Source organism: Stegostoma tigrinum, chromosome 3 (genome assembly GCF_030684315.1).
Source record: "Stegostoma tigrinum isolate sSteTig4 chromosome 3, sSteTig4.hap1, whole genome shotgun sequence".
NCBI lineage: Eukaryota > Metazoa > Chordata > Chondrichthyes > Orectolobiformes > Stegostomatidae > Stegostoma > Stegostoma tigrinum.
In genome coordinates, this window is record NC_081356.1 from 74,807,611 (window position 1) to 74,833,177 (window position 25,567).

The following is a 25,567-nucleotide window of genomic DNA, read 5'->3' on the forward strand; positions in this document are numbered from 1 at the left end:
TACATTTTTCCATTAAATAAAAAATATAAATACAGGCTGCTGTGATGCAGAAATGTGGAATATCATTTTAAATAATGACATGTAATGGGCATAAAAATGTACTGGCACAGAATACAGGGAAATAAATAATTTCAACTCTTGGGTTTTATGGTGTTTACTATGGAAGAACTGAACAAAATAATCCAATCACTCATCCAATTTATATTTTAAAAAAAAACTTGTTTGGGTAAACGTCAAAACCTCAGGAAAGGTCCTTCAAACCAGGTCATGCAAAGTCCATCCAACCAGTTGAGGAAGGATTTTGCAGGTGGTAGACCACAAAAAAAAAGACTCAAAGATACTTCTTCTGCAGCTCTCTGCTTGAAGGCAGATCCATCTCTCAGCACCAGGGTCTCCATCAGCAATAGCGCAAGGAGGCAGATTCCAAATCTACTCCAACCTGAGTGGAGAATCCATCCCAGCCATGCAGTAGCTCCAATCTGATCCAAATTTCATTCCCCAATTAACTCCATCATGCTCACTGGAATTGTCTGAGAATAAGCCAGTCTGTTCACAACCTTACTATCACCTTTGACCCCAAATGAGTCTCAATGCTCATACTCCTGTCATTACTGAGATTTCACCTCCCTAACTTTGATCTTACCTGACCTTGTCCCAGTCTCAGCTCATCTACCACTGAAATCCTTGTACATGTCTTCGTTACCTCTAGATTTGATCATTCTGGTGCACCTTTGGTTGGCCATCTCATTGTACTCTAATGAAACCTGAGCTCATCCAAAACTCTGCTGTCCATATCTTAATTGACAGCAGGTCTCATTGTTCAATTACTAAACTGACTAGCTTACATTGGTTCCCAGTCAAGTACTGTTGTGATTTTAAGACTCAAATGTTTGGTTTCACATCCCACCAAGGGCCTGACCTCTCCCTATCTCTGTAATTTTCTCTAGCCACACAACTCTCACTGTCTTGTTTTTCTCCTTTAACAAATGCCTTAAAACCAACCTTTCTGACCAAGCTTTTGATCATTTGACCTAAATCTCCTCAGGGGATAAGAACCATCTACGGTTGTTTTATACTCTTGTTAAGTGCCTTAGAACATCTTATTCTAGTAATATAAATTGTTGTTGCTATTCTATAGGGAATGTTAGACATATTTTGCTTCTTACTTTATTGCAAACTTTGAAAATGATCATGTTCCTTAAAAAACACTTGGCATTTCCTGGGCCTACACTACGCTTTGGGACATCTGTCAGCAATAAAAATTACACCAATGTGTGGCCATCATCAGCATGTATCATTCATTTTTCTGCTTCTAAAGATTACCAGATACATATGATAAGCAGACAGGCCCTTCCTGCTCACTTTGAAATGTATATTAAAACCACAAGTTTAAAAAAATGACACAATGACACCATTTAACAGGTTTTACTAAGTTTCTGTGAAAACAGTGTCACTAGCAAACTAAAACTCCCCCAAGAAGCATAGGAGGCAAAACTGTGCGACAGAAGTAGTCACGTGACAAAATTCATCTGACAGGTCAATTGAGCGAAGTTCAAAACACAGAACATTTGATTTTGGAATTGTTACTCTCACACTGCTTTTGTCCTGATTTAAAGACCTGAGGATGAGATAATGCAGGTCTGAACATTAAGGAGAAATAGAAAAACAACAAGAATAATCAACCATGTCAAAAGATATGCAACCTGTTTGAAAGCTTACTAACTTTGCACTAAAACATGCAATCTACTCATCATTTTCAATTTAATTTGATTGTTTTTTTAAATGAAACTTTCTTTTAGATGCAAATGTAAATTCATTTTAATGTCACTGATCGGTCTACGGTTGGACCAAACATTTGCATATTTAAAAGCAAAACGAAGTTGAAATTTTAAGCTTTATTGCTAAACGTTTTCCCTCTAAACTCAGTGGAACTTATTTTTACTTGTGGCATGCACTAGGCTGAGGATCTTGCCTGCCTGTCGTGAACCATGGGCCATCTAGAGGGCTGTGCCACATTTTTCTGTTGCCAATGAGCTGCTGCTGCATTTGTGCTCTCTGATCTTTGTGTGACTATTCTGGGTGGTTCAAGGAAGACTTCTAATTGCTTTCACTCCTTGTGAGTTAGTCAGGTGTGCCAAAATGTCAGCTCTCCTGCTTCTCTGATGCTGCCTGACCTGCTGTGTTCCTCCAGCTCCACACTGTTATCTCTGACTCCAGCATCCGCAGTTCTTGCTACCTCTGGGTGATCCAAACTGTCCTCGGGATCTGGAAAGTCATCAGTCACAGTGTACTCATTGGTCAGCACATAACGGCAGACCTTACACTGTTTACAGTAATTGTGCTGGGGAGATTAAAAAAAGCAAGGATTTGTAGGTGCTGCTTCCCCATTGTAGCTTAGGGCTCTAAGTACTTTATTAAGTACTAAGCCTAAGTACTAAGCCTAATTAATCTCTGATAATATTCTCATTTTTATGAAAAGTCATTTCTTCTGGGACTTCTGGTGTCGATTGGAAGTTGAAGTCTGTTCTTCCCAGTTATGGGCAAATGTTCCATTTTGCCAGGACTTTAGTCAATGAGAGTAGCAGGTAAAGAACACAATTTTCCATTATGGGAAGAGGAGAATGACTTAACTTAAGCTGCTGATGCAAATCAAGTCTTTGAGAAAGTGTCATGCATGCACTTGTCCATAAGTTATAACTTCCAACTGCTGGCTTTACTCTGTCCCGATTTGTGGTCCAATTCTGAAAACAATGGAATGATATGGCCAGAACCATTCAGACACAGGCTCTCTGCATTATATTCACCAATGTGTTTCACAGATTTACACACAGCTTTTCCTAGCAGGCCGAAAAACTGCTTAAGCATGTAATTAAAAACAAATTAGCTGTAATATCAATACTCACCTCTTACCCAACAATACTCACCAGCAATGATCACCTACTTCCCTCCGGCAACCCTTACCATCCCTCCTAATGATGTTTACCCTAGACAGTGTTCACACTGGTCTCTGCAATGTTCAGCTTTTTCCTCACACTACTCATCCAGCCATTCCTAACTTCTGGCTCCTATTTAGCCAAACCCAGAAGAGTCAACATTGTTGGAAGTGGGAAGGAGGGTTTGATGTTTTGGGGAATAGGGAATAAGTATGTTTTGAGGTTAGGGTCGAAAAGGGTGAACTGCCAGGGGAGTCAGCACTGTTGGGGGAAGAGAACAATGTCAAGGATAAAAGAGTGGGGCATGATGGCAATGGCGAAGGGTGAACTAGGTTGGAAAGTGAGGGATGAAAGGTGAAGGAAGGGCAGTGCAATATTAGAGGTGAGGGAAGGCTTGAACATTGTCAGGGAGTGATGCTTTTCAGTTTTGGAGCATGAGAGATCTATTTAAAATCAGTACACGCCAACAAAGTGAAGTCACGCCTCAAGGGAAATCTCTTCGGTTCTGGATGAAAGAGATGGGGAGGGAAGTGACGATGCTGAAATTAAACTCAACACATGGCCCCCACCAAATCCTCTCGACATTAGATTCAAACTGAAGCTGGGATTGGAAAATGTGAAGTTTTCACTGTAGAATGGAAAGTGCGTAACTTAAATTGAAGAGAGAGGTGGTTTAACACTCTCAGACACTGAATAGGCGAATTTGGTCAATAATCCACCATGGTCCATGTACAGAGGAACAACAGAATGCACACTCTGGAAAAGGCTGGTTTCTCCAACACTCACCCTACACCTGTTTTCACTGGGAAACAGGAACACTTTTTCTTGCATTGTAATAAATATCCTTTCCAACATTCTCATATCTCTCTTTGTCAGGTGTGGTGCTAATCTGCTGGGATTAGTCAATTTTGAGAATGGAGATTTTATCAGGTATTTTGCTGAAAGCAAGGCAGACAGTGTGGCTAAAGTGCTTCACGTAACACTTTTACACTACTTGGGTTGTTGAAGCTGTTCTGCAGAAGGTCAAGGGTTGGGCGGAACTTAAACTTCCCAGCCGGCCTGTTCACATTCTCTGAGACAAGGCTTTTCTAAGTTAGGAACGCTAAGGAACCAGGAAATGGTCACTTTTGAGCTGAGTCATTTGCTTCTGAGACAGACTGGACAATTTCTTTGTGACTGCCCCCGCAGTCACCTTTCGCAGAAATCTGCACTATCTTTGTTTCTTGTAGATGTCTAGTTGTACGGGAGAGCGGTTCCATGGAAAGTGACACTGGATCTGACACTCCAGTCGTCATTTGCAAGCCAGAGCAAATTGTCAACCACAACCTATTTCTCAACTCCTTGGCTCTTTCAGTTCCACTTTTCTAGTTTTCTCTCCTTAGTTCTTTATTATCTCCCTTCCTTCCTTATTTTTCCCTCTGCTGTCCCTTTCTGATATAAATTTTCTTTCTATTGCTGCAGTGATTCAACGTTTCCAAAAAAACAAATTTATCCAATTCTCTCTAGGCCACACCATTTTTCCCTCTCATACTGTAATTTTTTTCCTTTGCCTTTTATTTCTCTCCTTCCTGTTCTTCAGGTGTCCATTGATTATTTTCTTTCCTCTTTCTCCTCTTCCTGAAGAGATTTTGCTGAATTATCAGAAGTCATGTGGTGGGTGAAGGTCAATGAAAGACAGAGAGAGAAAAAAACGGAGGTCATGCGGTGAGAGGAAATCTGTAGGTAACTGGAGTTTTTTGAGTTGTAGGGTCAGATTTTTGTTGAGTTAGGAAGAACTTGTGCTCCTGTAACAATCACCTTGATATGGGAGTCACGCCCTCACTTTTGATTAATCAAATAGGCTAGTAGTAGTGCAGGATTCACAAATGAAAAAGAAACCAAACTCAACACAGTCATTTGAACTCAGTGCTGAAAAAATAGTTGCTGCTGTCAGGGAATGTTAAAATCTTGTTATTTCTTTGCTTGACGGGTCAGTAAGGGCAGTTGGTGCAGGATTTGTTGATATTTCCCAAAAGTCAACTATGTCATTCCCTGAGGTAGATTGACTGGTTCAAGAGCAGTAACAGGCTAGTTATTGTTGATCTGGACTAAGAATGTAAGTTTGTTCACTTTGATAACAGATTAACAACTCGATTTTTAAAATATTTAAATGGGTTTCACGAATGGGAGTTTTATTTTAAACTAGTGTGCAGGGTAATGGCAGATTTAAATTTTTCCAAAGTTTATTCAATTTCATTCTTTGCGTGGTTCCTCAGGTCTGCCGTATGCTTACAAGGTGAGTTGGCATGGAGAATATGCGAAGCTTGTTTAGGTGAAAGTGCAAACCTCAGGAAAAGTGTTACAGCTATCCAGAGAACCAATACCTCAGCATTTGTTTTCATCCACAGTTGACAAGGACTGCTCTGTGGTCCAGGGGCCTGAAGCAACCTTCCCAAAACTTTACACAAATGACGTGCTTTAAACTGAGATCAATCTTCAAAATTCTGATGCAAGTTACCTGCCTCAGTCATGAAAATTCAGCCCTTTGTCTTTGAACACAAATGGCTTCTTATAGCAAACATCCTGGAGAACTTGACATATAGTGAGTGCAGCTGGATAGAGTTCACAGTTCAACACAATGATTGGTGAGGAGTATTATAGCCACAAATGAGCAGAGTAATATATTGGCAGGCACTCAAGAAATTTAAGACATAAACCAAGAAACATGCAATCTTCATATCTAAACACTTAAATGGAATGAAAATCCAGAACAAAACAGTGCTCAGAATGTGTAAAAGCTGGATGGCAACAGGATTAACTAAGAAAATCGAAAAAGAAATTGGGAACCCATGTAAATCACCAACACACAAATGATGTTATTAGCAGAAGTTCTTAATACATATCTTTATGAAATCTACTCCTGTTGGTTCCAAAAGTAAACAGTGCTGCAGATGAGTAATGGCTCAAAAGTCAATAAATCCAATGTGGCACCTAATTACTTACTTGCATAAGTTTCATGGAGACTTTTGCTGCATCCAAATTCCTGCCCGTCCTTCTTGCCAGATTTATCTAATTAGTTTGTCTGCACCTCCAGCGTTACAAAACCGAATCTAAAGTCTAAGTGAAAGCCTTTTAGTGTGCTTTTTCCCTATTTCTGGGGCTTTTTATAACTTCAGTTTTCAATTTTGCTTTATATTTCAACTTAAAGCAAAATCTAACGTGTTTATCTGCACCTTTAAATCAAATTTATAAAAACAGTTTATAATGCCATCAATCTGTCACACGTTTTCATGAACAAAGTGTGACTAATCATACTTTTCTCATGAAAATGCATGATATTTATTTCTCAAACTACAACTATACTTTTCTTTGTCTATGATAATTTCTGTAATGGAACCACAGACAAAACTATAATTGCATTTTGTGCACAGACCCTGTGGTATTCCCCAAAAGGACCTCCGGTCTTTACAGAGATTTTCAATTATAAATTAAGGTTATTATAAAATTATGCCTAGTGAGTTTTGAGAAGATTTGTAGCTCAGGTTGAGGTTCTGGATGTGAGTTGTGAAACTCACATCCAAAATTATGCCTTCTTGCATGGAACTGTCATTTCAGCACACTCCACAGCAATCTATATGATTATTTAATAAAAAAAGAATCTGCACCTTGAGAACATTAGTTAATTTCTGAAACATCTCTGCGCACAAAGTAGTGCCATGGTTATGATAATGAGGTGATTGTTTGAATGTCAAAACACAGCGCAGTTTGAAAATTTAATTTCAGTCAAAACAAATACGTAAGTAACAAACTGGTTTCAGTAAAAGAAAAGTGGATTGTTTGAAAAACTATTCATTCACAGAATGACACTTCAGTCTGTCAACATGTGACTTTCATCTCTCACCAACAAGACTGACTTTTAACTCTTAAATGCTCCAATAGGACAAGCAGTGGTATTAATTGCTATACTGAAGAACAAGAACAAGTAAGGAAGCACTGAGCTATGGCCTAGGCATTGGATTGGTGGTGATAAAGTTACATCCTGCAAAGCAGATCTCACAGCCGTCAAGAACTGATGTTAGGGTTGAGAGAGTTGTCAACAAGTTGTTATGGTCATACTAATGGAATTGTACCCATCAAACAAATCCCAAAACTTCCCCAGACTCATCAAAGTGGATGCTGGTGGCATGGAGTAGGTTGGTCCTGTCAACAAAGATTCACAAATTCATGAAGTTGGATTTTTGATTTAGGGTCAGTTTCATTTGCAGATCCTGATCCCACATCATGCATCTCCAAGGCCAGATGCAATTTTTAACTGGCAGGTCAAATGCTGGGCAGAGTGCATGCTAGCCTAGCAATTAAGGATAATGGGTGGAGTCTTGAGTTTGGACTGAGGATTCTGCTGACACAGGTCTGAGAGAGCTCACCTTAAGATGCAAATATGCTTGGAGACTTTATTATTGTAGTTCAAACTCTTACTAGCCACTGCTGCCTATGGATGGCCTGTCGCAGCAGATACAGTCAACTAACATTTGTGATGAGATGGGTAAAATAAGTTGTTTGGATATCTGGTCCCTAGTCTGGCATTGTGAGGCTGCAAAGATACATTGACTGGATTCCTCTTATAGGACAAACTGCCTGCCAAAGTTATTATCTCCTCAATAGGCCTATAATTGGATACCTGTTGTTTACAAGATTACTTTTTGAAGCCTCCCGTCTATGATCTCAACTCGAACACATGATTTAACAATCTGCCCATGAACTTTTATGGCCTCAAATCAAACACGGTCATGGAAACTTGCTGCTGCTAATCATCCGTACCACCCCCCAACAACCTCCAACCCCCTCTCCCCGTACATATCAGTATTGGGAATAGGAGCAGAAGTAGACCATTTGGTTCATCAGGACTGTCCCACCATTCAGTAAGATCATGACTGATCTATTTGTATTTTGAATTCTACATTTCATCTATCCCCCATAACCCTTGGATCCCTAGACTAACACGAATCTATTTACCTCTGCCTTAAAAATATTTCATGACTTTCTGAGGCAGAAACTTCCCAAGTCATTTAGCCTTCTGAGAGAAAAAATAGGATCTCTTCATTTCCGTCCTAAAAAGGCAGGGACTCATTTTAAAACCATGCCCCTTAGTTCTGGACTGACCCACAACAGAAAATGTCCTTTCCATGTCCACCTTGCATCTTATACACTTCATTCAATTCATCCATCAATCTGCTAAACACCTAGTGGAAATGAGTCCAGTCTGTCAAACTCTTCCCCCATCCCCCTATCTCTCCACCACCTCAAAAGTTGAAATATACTGGGGGTATGCATTTAACAAGAAAGGGGAAAAGGAGGTGTGAGGGGCAATTTTTTAAACACAGAGAGGAATAGGAGTCTCAAACACATTGCCCAGGATGGTGGTGGTGGAGCCATGTACGATAGGGGTGTTTAAGGGAATTTTAGATAAGCACATGAATATACCATGAATGGAAGGATATGGACCAATGGCAGGCAGAAGAGATTATTTTAACTTGGTGTCACACTCAGCATAACATTGTGGGCTGAACGGCCCATTCCTGTGTTGCACAGTTCTATGTTCTACCCTATCCTCATAAAACAAGTGACTCATTCCAGGTATCAAACTAGTAAACGTTATCGTAACTGCTTCCCTTAGCAACTGTGTCAGCATCCTTGCATGTTCCACATGTACTAGGAGAAAGCATCAAGGACAGCAGAGGTGCTTCAGCTCAATATCCATCATCAAAAACAGTTTGTTATTATGACCGCAGATTGAGTTGGCAAGTTCTGAAGGATGAAGCTACCAGATTGGGCTCAAGGCAGGAGAAACAAATTGTTGCAGAAATATGTAAAAAATGACAAAAACCTGTTCAGGCAGGTTGTGACATAACTCCAGGGCACATGGGACTTGACCATGGCACTTCTGGCCCAGAGGTAGGGTCAGGGCTACAGTGCCACAATCTATGATATCTGTACAAAACTAGCTTTAAAATCAATTCAGTTATTGGGTTTTTAGAATTGTTAAGTTGTGTTAAACAATCTACCTGTCACTTATGCAATTAAACCCATTAATACATTAGAGAGAAAACAGATCTGGCTTGAAGTATCATGTGCCATGATGTTATAAAACTAAGGATGATGGTTGTAGTTTTTGGAAGGCTGTCATTACAGTCACAGATCGCCTCTGCAGGAGGTCCTCAAGGTAGATATTTTTAATCAAACTGTTCAGAGTTGAACTGAAATACCTCTGGAATTAGTGGGACTTGAACCCATGTTTCCTCATCCAGGGGCGAGGGCACTACCTTTGCACCACACAAGCCCTAGTTCTTCAGGGTAGTGCCCTACATCCAACAAGCTTCAGCTGCCTCACCAATAACCTTCCCTCCATCATAAGATCAAAAGTGGGGATGTTTTCTGGCAACTGCACAATATTCAGGATCATTCACCAGTCTTCAGATACCGAAGCAGTCCGCATTCACAAAAACATCTGGACAACGTATAGGCATGGGCTGGCAAGTACTACAAGAAAATAACACACAAACCTCTAGTAATGCCACCTCCTGCAGGAGCGAATCTAATTATCATATCATTATATGCATTACCTTCCCAGAATCATAACCAGAACCGTCACACCATCCCTACCCAAAACTGTCAACATGCTGCAAGTTACCATTGTGCAGAATCCAAACTTGACTAGGCACATGGATATGGAGACTAGAAGAACAAGCTACGGGCTACAGATTAGGTGTTAAATAACTCACCTCTTGTCTCCCAAATTCTGACCATTATCTACCAGGCTTGATTCAGGTGTACGATGAAATACTCTCCTCCCTCCTGACTAAATGTAGCTCCAACAAGAAGCTTGACATCTTCCAAGACAAAGCAGCCCACACGAAAGGCACTTCATCCAATATATCCAACTTTCAAACCTCTTCCACCAACACACAGTGGCAACCATGTGTACCATTGACAAGATACACTGATGCAACGTACCATTCGATAGTACCTTTCAAACTCTTAGCTTCCAAGACTAAAAGAGCATGGGCAGAAAAGGCATGGAATGGTAACCCGTAGTTACCACGTAACTATTCATTTTGTCACAAATTATTGATTCTAGAAGCTTTCCCACACTTTTGTTAAACAGACTTGCAGGTAGCTACTGGGCTGGTCTTTACAGCAGTTTAATGAACAACGGTGTGACATTACAACACTTCAGTCCTCTGACATCACCTCTGAAACTAAGTCAAAATTTAGAATAGTGTGCCGCCACAATTCCTATATCCAACCCTTCAGTATCCTTGGGTGCTTCTCATCAGGTCCTCACATCTTATCGACTTTAATTACACACGTTCTATGCCTGCTCCTCATCAATTTTAAACCCTCCATATATACCTGAGCTACCTCCTCTTTCATCATAACCTGCACAGCATATTCTTTCCCGATAAAGACTGATAAAAAGTAAACCCACAATACCTTGGCCATACATCCTGCTCATTTGTATATTTCCAAATCAGCCTCACTCCTCATTTTACCAACGTTCTATTAATTATATAGTGACTGAAGACTTTTAGATTCTGGTTTTGTGTAAGCTGCCAGTCTCCTTTCATACTCTTTCTTTGCTTCCTTTTTTAATTTTCCAATTCTCCTCTGAACCTTATATACGTAGCCTAGTTCTCCATTGTACTAGTGGTCTGACAGTTTTCAGAAGCGCATTTCTTCCTCTTTACATTAATCTTTATTTCTTTTACCACCAAGGGAGTCGCAGATTTTCTTGGCCGAGAGATATTAATGCGACCTGGTTCCTCTTTATCCCAAGTTTACGTCCCTGCTGCATCAAGCTTATCATCCACCCATCCCTACCCCTCCCCTCCCCTCATTCTCCATCTCCTCTGTCCTGCTGGATACAGTGCATGATAGAGAGGAAAAGGCAGAGGAGTGAGGGAGAGCTGCAGTAGGAGGAGAGATTGTGTGTGGTATATATTAGGGAGCAACTGACATATTTATATTCACAAATAGGAAACAATGTGAGGATATTAGCATTTGTAAACTTAACATCTTGACTTTCTTTTTTAAGTATCATCCTTAAATTAAAATTTGAGCAAGCTGAGGTGAAAGTTTTCGAATTAATGGTACCCTGTTGTTTCAAGAATAGTAATGGTGGAATTATCACTGTGAATTTCTCTGGAGCCCATTCAGGGGCATCTCAAGTTGTAGATTTCAGGATAATGCATGTCACTGAATGTTGTGGTGCCCATTGTAACCAATTGCTCAGTATTCAACGCTATACTGAGGAAGCAAAACCTGGGGCCAGCTATCTAGGTGTTAATTCCCCTATTTTTATGTGCAAAGGTCTGAAGCTTGTTTTGAGAGGATGTGTAAGGTAGCTCTTATTTGTCCTTAGCCAAAACCATTCCTGCCTGCCATTTTGTGGGCCTTACAAAAATAATGTGCCCCATGGTCAAATTTAAGCCCCAATGAGCTCGGTGATCCAAAGTCAAGTATTTACACTTCTTTACAAATAATAATCGTTGAACGTTAACATTTCCCACTTCAACTTACAGCTAGATGAGAAAATTAGGTAGCATCAAATTAACAGCAAATGCAGAAGTTAGATCTAGTTATGTGTGAATTATTATTAAAGCTCATACATTTTAAAATGAAATGCAATTAAGTTCACCTCAACTCTCCATTCTACACAAACTAGTTCATCTAGCTATAATCTTCAGAGCATAAAAACAAAACATATTTATTTTGGGTATAAATTTGTGGTGGGCAAGCAGAGTCACTTTAAAAACCTTCTGGATTACAGCTTTTACGACACATTTAAAACAAAATATTTCAGATAAATGCATTTATTTTTAAATCACTAAATAATGTGTTAGGTCCAGTCACAATATCATTTGGCTCAACCCTGTCCACACTGATTAATGCATCTTTTTTTTTGGCAGAGGACTATCAGGAAAGAAAAGGATTTCACAGAAGTGAATGAGTCAACTGATCTTTTAAAAAAGTTTTTAAGAATCTTTCACTATACCAAAATTAGTCCTTTCTAAATGAACCCAATAAATGGTAGTTTTCGAAAGCAATTAAACTTCACTTCGTACCCAGTTAGCACTCTCCATTCACTCGAAAGGTTGTTTTCCTTTTACATTGATAATCTTGTGCACTGTCCCAACAAGCACAAGATGAAAAGCTTTGACAAAATGTATCCTTTTCATACAATACTCAAATTTTGGTTTCATGGTTCCAGAACAGTTTTGCAACTGCTGGCTTATTTTTAAAGAAAAACCTATGCAGTAAAGGAAATCATTATAAAGCACGCATGCCCAAGCAACAGATGTTATTTGTCACAAATATTTTGCCTTCCAGTTTCACTGAAAGCAGAAATGTGATTTGCCATAAATCTTATGACTTGCTGTTCTGTGGATCAGTTAAAAATATCGACAGAAGTGCGCTTAATAGCTCAAGGGCAAGTCAGAGGTTTTGTGTCAAGTAAAGTAAAATTCCCCACCCAAATCTGTTGTCATTATTTGGAGCAATACTCATAAAATCACACTCAGTTTGTCACTCTTGGTTAAGGTTAGGAGGTTGGTGTTAACATCTCATTTCTGAAGTTTATTATTAAAGTTGCTTTTGTGTTTTGTGCACAGAAGTACATGTTCAGCATTATTGTTGATTTAGCATTACATGATCACAGGCATTTTGTATTGTTTTGAACACAATGGGTTACAGATAGTTTCATGGCCGTGGCCAGGAATTTACCAAGTGACTGATGAACCAAGACTTACAGGGTGGGAAAGCACAGCAGGTCAGACACCATCCCAGCAGCAGGCAAGTCAACGTTTTAGGCCGAAACCTTTCATCAAGGCGATGCAAGCGTAACAACGGGTTCTGGCCCAAAACGTTGACTTACCTGTTGCTCGGATGCTGTCTGACCTGCTGTACTTTTCCAGCCTCGCGTGTAGACTCTAGCTTCCAGCATTTGCAGTCCTTATTGTCTCCAAGCCTTAGACATTTTTGAGCTCATCCTTTAGAGTGCCAAGTCTAACTGCAGAGCCATATACTGAGATTGAAATCTCCTTTCTCCTGCTCACTGATTGTAAGGAATTATTCTGTAAGTTTCAGCTTAATGAGTTTAGAGTAAGAAGGAGCTTATGAATTGTTACTGAAGCTGTAGTGAAAGAACCGAACTACCAAAGGTACAGTTTATTAATATCTTTGGTTGGATGGAGTCTGGGTAACTTCACCCAATGGGCAGCACACGTCCTATTTTTGAGTTATGATGGCGTTGGTACCCACAGCACAACCAAGGCCTTCCTCCTGCTTCCACAAGTGAATTGGCAGGTACTATTCCAGCATAAACAGTGGATGGTGCTCTAAAGAATCTCACAGCCTTACATTTCAACGCGAAGGCTAATGTATTTATTTTAAGGGACAAATGGAGGACTAAGTGGTCCACAGGGAGAAAGAAATAAGAAATTATGCTTCCTACAGTTAGCACCAGATTGTACGGAAGCAGGACGGTCAAGTTAAGAAGCCTCATGACCCAGTCGATCCATTTCCTTTAAAAAGCCCACTTGTTATAACTATATTCCAGACAGACAGTCGAGGGCTTGCTACCTCAAGAGGAAGGTCAAGATAGTAATGGAGGTGGCTGCATGGCAAGGACAGAAAGTTAAAAACAATCACCCTATTTACTGTGACACTCTCCACATTTTGATTATGAATGTCAGAATATCAATCTCTCTCACCAACCATCCAGCCTACACACCCCTTAATGCCTTCCCATATTCCCTATTCCGACACCACCTTTACTCTCATAACCTCGATGCCCTCTTCTGCCACATCATGTTACCCATGACATCTCTATGCTCCCATAACATCCACCAACTCCGCACTTTCTCATATTCCTCATGTCACCTCCAATGTAACCATTCCACAATATATCCTTGTAATCCACTCTCCCAGTACCCACAACAGCAGAAGTCAGGAACCATGTGGGAATAAAATCAATTTTAGAACCTAAAGAACTCAATCACACATGACACTGAAAAAGTTTCTCATGCATGAAACCCATCCAATACTTGTGATTTTCTCAAGTAATCAATTTGTTGTGAAACAAACAAGAATCTACATTACTAACCACAAAAACAGCTGATCCTTCAATAACCTCTTAAAGCTGTCAATTAGTGTGAAATTCTGAATGTCTTGAAGCTCATCCATTCATAAGGAGCTCAGTTAAAACAATAAACCCTGGAAAGTGTGAACAATGAAGTTCATTCAAACTAAAAAAAAAATCAGGTAGCTTTTTTTTCTAAGCTACATCAGATCCTCAGCCAATCAAAACTGTGAAGAACCAGCTTTTATTTCCTCTAAACGATAGCTGAAAGATTAAAGGTACTTAACTAACTTCAGATTATTACACTAGAGATCCCAATCACTGCAGTTGAAACACATCTAAATCACAACACAGCCTGCACCCACTGAAACTGAAACAACAAATGTTTTTTAGATATTTTAAAACCTGTCCATGAAACAGGAGGAGCTTGACTCCAACAAAATAGCAAGAGGGAGTAGTGGCTAAACTGTCCTCACCAACAACGCAGACAGCAAGGATAGAGATTGTGTGAATGGGAAGGTCTCCCACATGCTCATTCCTTTCTACTAAAACAAAAGGCAGAAACATTATTCAGGGTGGAAATCCCAGAATTAATTCTTCACACCATTTTTAAAGGGCTCTTATACTGTAATTATTCAGCAAACATATAGGCCTTGATATTTGTGCTGGACTACAATTTAGACACTACTGAGAGAAAAATCATTCCTCCCTCATGCGACTGACTGCCATCAACGGATACTAAACTAATTCAAAATTCACATCATTCTGATCCGTTGCCAGTTATGGTGGTAGATCTACCAATAGCCAGCTGGAAAGAAAAGGAGACACTGAAGTTGCTAAATCAAAAATGGAAAATTATAGAAACACTCAGTTTGGACAGCATCAGTAAAAAGAGGGTATAAAATTAACATTTCAGGTCGTTGCTCTTTCATTATGATCAGGGGTTAATGGAGACAAACAACTTCTAAAAGAGGAACAGAGCCATGGAGAAGAAAATCTGTAATTAGTTACAATACAGGAGATGTTTAAATAACTAAATTCAAGTAGCTTAACTGCACTGAAGATATATATTGACAAAATAACTTTGTCATTTATAATTAGTTGAAGATTAAAGAAGACATTAGGCATGAGTGATACCACAGTAGGTCACACAGAGCTGTACAGCACAGAACCAGACCCTTCAGTCCAATACATCCACGGTGACCAGATATCAATGAAATGTAATGTTTCCTAGCTAGCAAGTTTGCAGCCAGAGTATGACACAATTCTCAAGTTGAACTTCCCACCACGTTACCGCTCTCAACCCACCCCTGACCTGTCCACAATTTTATGAAGAGTGAGTAAGGCCTAGGACAGCCAGCTGGCTCTCACCCCAGGCAAGCTGTAAGTTGTTGTTCGGTCGTGCAGAAATTGAGTAATGCTGGAAAGAGACACATGCAGTATAAAAAGATGATTTTCCCCTTTGACTGGGATTCTTGCAAACTGCCTTGATGAGTGCAAGATATAAGCTTCAATAAACTGTAACCTTTTCCTCAGTAATATCTGGGTTGGGTCCAACTATTGTTCATTTACTGACCACTTCTCATCCGGCTACAATTTTCTGACAGAAGAGGGAGTTCAAGGAGAGATGGTTTTAGGGATAGTGGGGAAGAAAGCTGATTATATTGGCCAGGACGATTAATGGGGTTTGCCTCCATCGCTGGCCCCCTTTACAGATAGGGTGCCTCCACTCCCACCCCTGTGATACTTCTTCACTTCGCTTTTCCATCACAACTGAGTTCCACCCTTTCTTGTGCACACACATCCACACTATTTCCAAACTTGTCCCGGCTGCTAGACCCTGCTCCTACCTTCACTGTGGGTTCTGGGGCTGCTGGGTACAGATAAAGGTGAGGGTAGACATCATGCTTCAAGCCAATTGACCGCGGGGCAGTCGGCATTGGTGGAAAAAGCCACAATCCAATAACCCCTTCACTAATGGTGTTATTTCACAGGCAATATATTTCAGCCTTGCACATGACAAATTTAGTGTTTTTGCTAAATGTTTAAAACTGTAGAATTTGAACTGGCAAAATATTAGCCAAAGAAATCTCAGCACATTCAGAAAACAACCTTAAAATAACTGTCTAACTTTTAATAGTCAAGTGCAACATAAATTCCAAAGTTTAACTTTACAGAGTTGTTCTGTATAATCTACACTGTTCTTAACAATGTTTTTCAGCATTGACAGCAGGGAGCTGGAGAGTAAAATGATCTCCACACTCACACCAACAGCCTTCAATTCATGTTTTACTTATTTATTTTAGAAGGGCTGACGGGACAATCAATTCTTTATATGTGGAAATTGAAAGCCAACTAATTGAACTAGCAGATTGGTACCTTTCCATCAGAATTTAGCATTAATGTTCAAAGTGTGTTACTGAAGTACAGCAGCAGTAACACTGTATCCACTGACATTCAAAAGATTGTTAATGTGACTTATCCAGCAAAGAGCAATAAATTGATTGAGGGATAGTAGGAATTGCCGATTCTGGAGAATCTGGGATAACACAGTGTGAAGCTGCATGAACACAGCAGGCCAAGCAGCATCAGAGGAGCAGGAAAGTTTGATGTCTCGGGTCGAGACCCTTCTTCAGAAAATTGTCTTGCTGCCATGCATAGTTCCCTAAGTAAAATGAATTGGCTTTTTAAAAAGTTTATATCACTTCCATTTAGTAAATAGTCAGATTCTAAAAGAAATCTTGCTTCAAAGGTTTTTATTCTATTGTTATTTTCAAGCACTAGTTCCACACAAACATTTCTGAAATTAAAGAAATTCACTGAAGAAAAGAACCTTTGTTTGAAACATTGCCGTCACATCTATTGCTACCAAAGTTAAGTTCAATGGCATCTCTGATCTGCCACGAAGGAAACAATAAATTTACCAGCCAGTAAATTATATTAGGAATTCTGAAACAACTAGTTCTATGGGAGACTACTTCATCCACAATATACTTTCTCAGATCTTTCTAAAACTAAAGACTCAAGTACCAACAGCAAAAATTCAGACTCTCAAAAATACTTCACATTTTGTATGTTAATACGTTTGCATCATCTGCAAATTCTAGCTAAAAGAAACAGTGTACCTTCATTCAATTCATCAGTTGCTGATTCCATTGTAAAATTGAAATTAAATGAAGAGTTGTCACACACAATTTCAGGCTGGAGAAGTTAGCCTTTAGACCTTCATAAGTTGTGTGCACTCAAAAGAGCCAAAAAGCACATGAAAACTCAAATCAGGAACTTCCTGTCCCTTTTCGACTGCCTTCTTTAAGGAAGTGTTCAAAAACAATAATTTCTCAGTTAGTTATGCCAACTTCTACTTCATAATTTGTCAGCAATCCTCCCTCCCTAACACACTAGGGTGGAGTTAAGTCAACTTGTTAGTACTCATCTCTTCAGACATGTGATAAGAACAACTATAGACTAAAGAGAGACCAGCCAGAGAACACAGCAAGGAGTGTCTTATTTTAGTAGTTTTATTATTGCAGAACAAGCGTTTACAATTTGCAAGGAAATTGATCACATTCTTCTATAGCTAACTTACACCACACCTAATATCACCCTGCCAAAACCACTTGGAAATAAAACAGCATTCCTACCCAGAGACTGCAGGAACTCAAATACTGAATTCCAATCAGTTTTGTTCACTAACGATTGCTATTCTCCCAGTCTACGCACTGAAACAGGTTTATTTCTTCCTATTTTCTACCTATGGTGTGATTTTAATGTACCAAGCAGCACCACCAGATTTGATACCCCTGTACTCACCTGTTCTCCCCTGTTTTACCCTGTCTGGCTTTACTTTCTGTTGAGAGTGATGTGTACAAAAGGTAGCTGATCTGTTCAGTTCCCTACCAAGCAGGTTCTATTAAAATTATGCCACATAACTCAAGAACTCCTGCCAAAATATGCGTTGTGTTATTCGTAGTGAATATGCCAGAATATTTGGTTTATTAACAAAGGTATTATTCTCATTTATTCATTATTCATAGCACATAGTGCCATACAGACCTATTAATTTGAGAGAACTGTTCACTTAGTTGCTCTGTGAAATAACAGATAACGTTTCAAAAATATCTTACATTTATTTATACACCATTCTCATAACCATGGTCTGGAATTTGTTAGAACTGAGCTTCAAACTCTCTTAAGTTAGACCATTTCATACCTCAATCCTCTAATGACAAACTGGAACTAAACTTTCCTGGCAGAGTCAGTACAATACATAAGAGCAAGGATATTGGGGATTTAGAAGCTGTCAATTCCAATTTTGATCATATGAACAGTGTTTTGTTTTCTGATGTGATTCTTTGGTGTAATATAAGCAGTAAACATGGTTGCAGACAGCTGAGAGAAATGAAGGCAGGTAAATTCTAATTGTTTTCAGAAGTTAATTCATTCAATGGCATTTGCCGTACATTGTAGGGAGAATACTTCAAATAGTCAATGCTTGATCTCTAAGAAGCCGCAATGACTACTTCATTTTTTCATTTCAGAGATATCCCCATGTTTGTATTCAAAGCAAATTGAATTGCATAGTCCTTAAAAGCTGTCTAACTCTTCAAACAGAGCAATTTTACATTTATTCCCTCAACAAAGCAACTTACGGTGCAGGAGCAGAAAGAAGAGAAACTTTTAAATATCAATTCTGAAAGGAACGTCTGTTTGAATGAGAAATTCAGAATTAAAGTGGTGGTCGATATTGTTCATGGGTCCAGACACATCAATCAGTATACAAACATTAAATTTCACACAGCAAGAACCATTCCAGAGAGGTGATGAAAATTAAAACACATTCCTGCTGAAGAGGAACAAATGACTGTACAATAACTCACTCCAGATCACCACCACCGTTCAATTGTGATTCCAACTGTCAGTTGTGATCAAAGCAAATATGAGCACAAATTGCCCATTTTCGTAGATTTTATGGAGAAAAGCTTAACTTAAAAAAAAAATGAATTCACACTGTTTCTGTAAGGTTCAGAGAATAGGCACCCAGAAATTCCCACTCTGAAGCACACATACATAATTTCCTGAAATCGGTTACAGTAAATCCTCTGTATCCACAAAATCACAAACTGCAAATTTGCCAGTGACACCATACCAGTATCAACAAAAATCAACAACTGGGGCAAAAATCATGTATCACTGATATTTAACCTATTTTTAACAAGCTCTGCACGCGCACATTTCATCGTTCACAGGTGTTCTCAGGAAAAGAACCCTCACAGATACAGAGGAATGACTTGTATGTATGTCTAGTCCTCTGGATGTACCATTATAATAGCACAGGTTACCAGCAAATTCCTCACTGGATCTTAGCAGGCAGGAAGACAACCTCATAAGATGAACTCACACACAGAAGAGTCTGGTTAGGACAGCATTACTGGATGCCACGTTTACTAAAATGCTTTCTGTGATGAACTCTAAGTATCCATGAGACAAGCTTTCCCGATTGTCAGTCAGTGTGTTCAGAAAATCTTGCATGAAACATTTGTCACTTACACGGTCACATAGTGGATTATCACCTCCTTGACACCTATATAAGCAATGATCTGAGTCACACTGATGTAGTCCGTTACTGCCTGGGAGAGGCCTGTGGTACTGAAGTTACATATTGTGTTGATTTTCACAGGCAATAAGAAAGTGCTCCTCACCCTGTTTCGAGGTTCCAGGTTATCATGAAAGAGGGAACAAATATCAATCATTAATGCCTTTGTAAAGCATACTCCAGAACAAAGAATATATTTGGCTTGGGCGGGGTGGGGGGGGGGGGGGGCGGTGGTGGAGAGAACAACGTAGGTTTACAGAAATGGTATTTGAACTTCAAAGGTTAGGTTATGGGGACAGATTATATACATTAGGCCTGTTTTGTCTAGAATTTCAAATATTAAGGGGTGGTATGATAGAAATCTTTAAAGATATTAACAGGAAAAGATAGGGCTGATAAAGACTAACTACTTCCACCAGTTGGGGATTTTCAAACTAGTGAACATGGTCTGAAAATTACGACCAGACCATTCAGGAGAGATGTTATGAAGCATTTTTATATGCAAAGGGTGGTAGATGTTAAGGAACTCTATTCAACAAATGACTGTGGATGCTGGATCTGTTGTTAATTTTAAATCTGAGACAGAAAAGTTTTTATTAAGCAAAACTACTAAAGAGATATGGCAGGTGTAAGGAGTTATACCACATATCCGTCATGATCTCACTGAATGGTTGAACAGACCTGAAGGATCAAATGGCCTACTCCTGTTCTTACATTCTGATCTTCTCAGATACTGCTTCAGGCTCCTTGCAGTATATTCCAGTTCCAGAATATCCTTTGTTGTTGAAGCCTTTTAAGTTGAGCTCTATTTCCACTCCATCCACAGAGTGGATGTGCCTTCTGCCTATATTTCGGTCACTCTTCCCCAGATGACATGGCAAGTGTCACATCAACTACTACAACATATCCATGTAAGGAGATGTTATTTTCTGCCTGCCTGTTGGCAGCAAAAACCTCCAGTAACTTTCTACAATCAAGCATCAAACATTTGTTGAGTGATTTTGAAACCATAGCATTGCATCAGTTCTTTGGTGTCATGGTTACGCTCTTTCGACAATTTGAGGCACACTCCGGGCATATTGCATGGGAAAGGATCAATACTGATTTGAAAGACAACATCAGATAGACCTTCAAAGTGCTACTTGTGATTCAGCACTGGTCCCATGGTATTTAAGGGCAGGTGGATGGCTTTTGTAGGGGAAAGTCAAATCTCAAGCTATGCTCAAACTGGTTGAGAGAGGATAGAATGGACAAACTGCTAGGATGACTTTGGAAAGATATTCAAGATATTTGGTATCAAGGTTGGATGCTACATATGGTTTCTTTCAGACTTGTGCCAACCACATAACTGCCACTAATGAAATATTACCTAATTCTACGAAGGGAGAGGTTGAAAAGTTATATTGAGGAAGACCAGATGAGATATGGACTTTCTGATTTATTGCTATACCAAATGTGAAAAGTGTTGAAAATAAAATGCTGAGTTGCATTAGTAAATGTTTCAATACAGGAATTAGACACAAAAATAAATAATACCTAGTGAGTTCATTCTAAGTAACTCTGAAGAATAATTGAAAGGTTACAAGGATTATAAATGGTAACAAGGGGTAAAATCTTAGAAATGTGCCTTATTTTATACTCAATATCAACATATATAAGCTAGCATAGTCAAATGGCTGAATTCAGTCAGGCTTTCGGCTCAAAATTAGTCTTTGGCAGCTGTTACAAGCTGACAATTTGCTTAAAAAGTAAAAATGTATGACATTTAAATCTGTGTTACTGGACTGGAAAATATGGTTTAAAATGAGAATTCATGGTAGAATGAAATCTAATAATTATGTAAGGAGCATGTTAAAAAATTACTTCAGAGCACCACACCTCTTTCTCCCAAAATACATTTTAAAAAATGAAACTGGCAGTCAAGAGAGCAGGACAATTATAAAGAACATTTAAGGATTATCTTAGCAAGCATTGGGAAAACAGATAAGGTATTAGAAAAGTATGATGGCAAAGTTTTCTCCTCATTGTATTAGGAGTCAGAAAACAATCCAAAAGATTACATTTGGCCTGACTAAATGACTGGTTGAGGCAAGTTGGATGTGACCTCTAGGCATGAAAGCTTATCTGAATATGTATATTGAAATATTTTCAACTTTGAAGCTGCACTAGGTTGTTCCAGAAGGGTGTGCAGTTAGTATTATTTCAAACGAAATAAGTAAAGAAATGGTCTTCACCTAAAGTTCACAATGCTATTTCATCTTCCATTTAGGAGTATAGAAGGTCATAAGGAAGTCACTGGCACACATTCGAAAAAGTAACTGACAACAGGGTTGGCTCTAATGTTTGAAACATTGCTCATAACAGCCCGCTGTTTAATAAGGGGAACAAATTGGAATTACAGGCCCATGAATGTGATATCACTATAAGGCAACGATTGGATATTTGCATGATATTTTACATAACTTATGATTATTTAGCGATAATTTCAGATCCCCAGTCTAACTTTAAGAAATGGGTGTCCTGCTCAGTTAATTATGAATTTTTTAAGGAATTCGGATGCTGTCTTGTCAAAGTTATATATCTAGATTTCCAAAAACCCTTTGATGAAGTACGATTTAGAAGGTGTTGGAAAAGAAATTATATAGGAAAGTTAGGAAACTCTTGAAAGTTTTTGAAATTTGTAATTAACAAGATTGAACTGAAGCAGGAATTGGTTACATACCACAAAGCTCTGGCTGCAAATGGAGATCTGTGATGATATTATTGTCAGCACTATGGTAACAGTGAAATAGAAAATAGTGTGCATGGTACTTCTGGTACAGGCCATCTAATGCCCCATGCTAGGGAGGGCACCTGTATGATCATACTGGGCATGATAGGAGGATCCAGGAATCGCTGCGTTGTGATGTTAGTCAAATCACATATTCAGGCTCATTTTGCACAAGTTCTGTAAATCTTGGGTGGAGATTAGGGGAGGATTTTGTGAACAGTACATTGTTCCCAAAGGCTTACTGGGACGCATCCACCACTTCCACTCCTTTACTTTTCCCCATTTCCCACACAACTACAACTAAAATTTAAAGCACTGATGGCAAACACGGGAAATATATGCGCAGAAGCTTTAAAGTGGTGAAGCCTGCTGTCACCTGACAATGTGGCAGGTTTGGGCAACTTACAAAACAGAATCCCTGACAAACTGGGAAGCTTTCAATACAGCCACATCTTTCCTGCCCAGCTCCAGTGCCATTAACATCAGATATCAGGCTATAAATGTAGCAAAGTATTTTTCAATGTTAACTTACACTCATAAATATTTCACATTATATTTGTTTCATTTTATTCATTCATGCATCATTTTTATTTGCTGAAACTAGCTTAGTCTGAGAACAAAATGCACTGGACTCAGAAGAAGGAAGAGGAGGGAACAGGGATGAAACAGCACTTAATCTGACTCCACTCCTCCTCAGAGATCATCTCCTCACCATAATGGCTCCACTATTCCCCATCTTCCAATCCATCTGGACAATTCATCACTGCATTCTTCTACCTACAATAAGAGTCGTAGAGTCATGCAGCAGTCCAACTCATCCAAATTGACAAAATTTCACAAACTAAACTAGTCCCACTTGCCTGCGTTTGGCTGAAATCCCTCAAAACCTTTCCTATTCATCTTCCAACAAAAGTCATCAATGTGAAATTTTCTGTACATCTTAAACCAACACCACAACAACTAGAACTGCAGAGAGGGAGGGTTTAGTGGAGAGCTACTAAGTGCCAAACAAATTGAAGGAAATAGAAACTGCAGCCGACAAGTGACACTGCAGCCAGCACTGCCTTTAATATTTGCAGTCAGAAGGAGGATCAGAATTGCAAGATCAGCAGCACAAGGCCTGCCAAACTCAACATTTGAAATTTTTTCTTGGTTTCCTGACTAGCAGTCAGATTGAAAAGAACACATTCCCCTTTGAATATCCAGAGCAGGCAGTGTGTTGACTGTGCTCAAACAACTTCAACTTCAAAATACTCTGCCCAATTTTAATGTGATTTTGCTATTTGCTACTACCAAATAATCCTGATGGTGTAAAGATTTATACAGGATACAATCATCAGTGTGCATGCTGGAAACTACAATATTCACATTGGACACTTTTTACGGCAAATGAAGAATGGAGACTGCCATGTCCTGCTGCATTCCTCAAGAAAATGTGCTGTATAATCAGAATCTAGCCTGGTCTCTTCATGAGGACGAACACTTAACAGTATTTATAAGATCTCAATGTTGACTACGGTCCAGAAACAAACCATCGTCCTCTTCTCATGATGTATAAATTAATATTCTGTTTTTTACGTTTGGTTTCATGCATGCCAGTCCTAAAGAATACAAGACAAACTGCTTGAGTTTGTGATAACAAAGTGTGGAGCTGGGTGAACACAGCAGGCCAAGCAGCATCTCAGGAGCACAAAAGCTGACATTTCGGGCCTAGACCCTTCATCAGAGAGGGGGATGGGGAGAGGGAACTGTAATAAATAGGGAGAGAGGGGAAGGCGGACCGAAGATGGAGAGAAAAGAAGATAGGTGGAGAGGAGAGTATAGGTGGGGAGGTAGGGAGGGGATAGGTCAGTCCAGGGAAGACGGACAGGTCAAGGAGGCGGGATGAGTTGGTAGGTAGGAAATGGAGGTGCGGCTTGAGGTGGGAGGAAGGGATGGGTGAGAGGAAGAACAGGTTAGGGAAGCAGAGACAGGTTGGGCTGGTTTTGGGATGCAGTGGTGGAAGGGGAGATTTTGAAGCTTGAAGTCCACATTGATACCATTGGGCTGCAGGGTTCCCAAGCAGAATATGAGTTGCTGTTCTTGCAACCTTCGGGTGGCATCATTGTGGCACTGCAGGAGGCCCATGATGGACATGTCGTCTGAGGAATAGGAGGGGCAGTTAAAATGGTTCGCGACTGGGAGGTGCAGCTGTTTGTTGCGAACTGAGCGGAGGTGTTCTGCAAAGTGGTTCCCAAGCCTCCGCTTGGTTTCCCCAATGTAGAGGTAGCCACACCGGGTGCAATGGATACAGTATACCACATTGGCAGATGTGCAGGTGAACATCTGCTTGACATGCAAGGTCAACTTGGGGCCTGGGATGGGGGTGAGGGAGGAGGGGTGGGGGAAAGTGTGGCACTTCCTGGGGTTGCAGGGGAAGGTGCCAGGTGTGGTGGGGTTGGAGGGGAGTGTGGAGTGGACAAGGGAGTCGCGGAGAGAGTGGGCTCTCTGGAAGGCAGACAAGGGTGGGGATGGAAAAATGGCTTGGATGGTGGGGTCGGATTGTAGATGGCGGAAGTGTCGGAGGATGATGCGTTGTATCCGGAGGTTGGTGGGGTGGTATGTGAGAACGAGGGGGATCCTCTGGGGGCGGTAGTGGGGGCGGGGGGGCGGGATGTGAGGGTTGTGTTGCGGGAAATGCGGGAGACGCGGTCAAGGGTGTTCTCGACCACTGTGGGGGGAAAGTTGCGGTCCTTGAAGAACGTGGATATCTGGGATGTGCGGGAGTGGAATGCCTCATCCTGGGAGCAGATGCGGCGGAGGCAGAGGAATTGGGAATAGGGGATGGAATTTTTGCAGGAGGGTGGGTGGGTGGAGGTGTATGCCAGGTAGCTGTAGGAGTCAGTAGGCTTGAAATGGACATCGGTTTCTAGCTGCTTACCTGAGATGGAGACTGAGAGGTCCAGGAAGGTGAGGGATGTGTTGAAGATGGCCCAGGTGAACTTGAGGTTGGGGTGGAAGGTGTTGGTGAAGTGGATGAACTGTTCGAGCTCCTCTGGGGAGCAAGAGGCGGCGCCGATATAGTCATCAATGTAACAGAAGAAGAGGTGGGGTTTGGGGCCTGTGTAGGTGCGGAAGAGGGACTGTTCCACGTAACCTACAAAGAGGCAGGCATA

At 40.2% G+C, this 25,567-nt stretch overlaps 1 protein-coding gene across 7 annotated transcripts in view; it reads right to left on the bottom strand.

Annotated features, from left to right (window-relative positions):
- LOC125449638 (tumor necrosis factor alpha-induced protein 8) overlaps positions 1-25,567 on the bottom strand; it is a 140,058-nt gene that overhangs the window by 12,599 nt on the left and 101,892 nt on the right. Inside the window, exon 1 of one of the 7 annotated variants that reach the window (XM_059644679.1) lies at positions 20,324-20,344. The exons of 5 other annotated variants lie outside the window; for them this stretch is intronic. Coding sequence is in view for 1 of the 2 variants with exons in the window: in XM_048525492.2 (XP_048381449.1) it covers positions 17,175-17,205 (31 nt within the window). In the remaining variant the exon portion in view is untranslated. Of the gene's footprint in view, positions 1-17,174; positions 17,350-20,323; positions 20,345-25,567 lie in introns of those variants that run through there. One more of the 7 variants, XM_048525492.2, reaches the window with a different exon arrangement.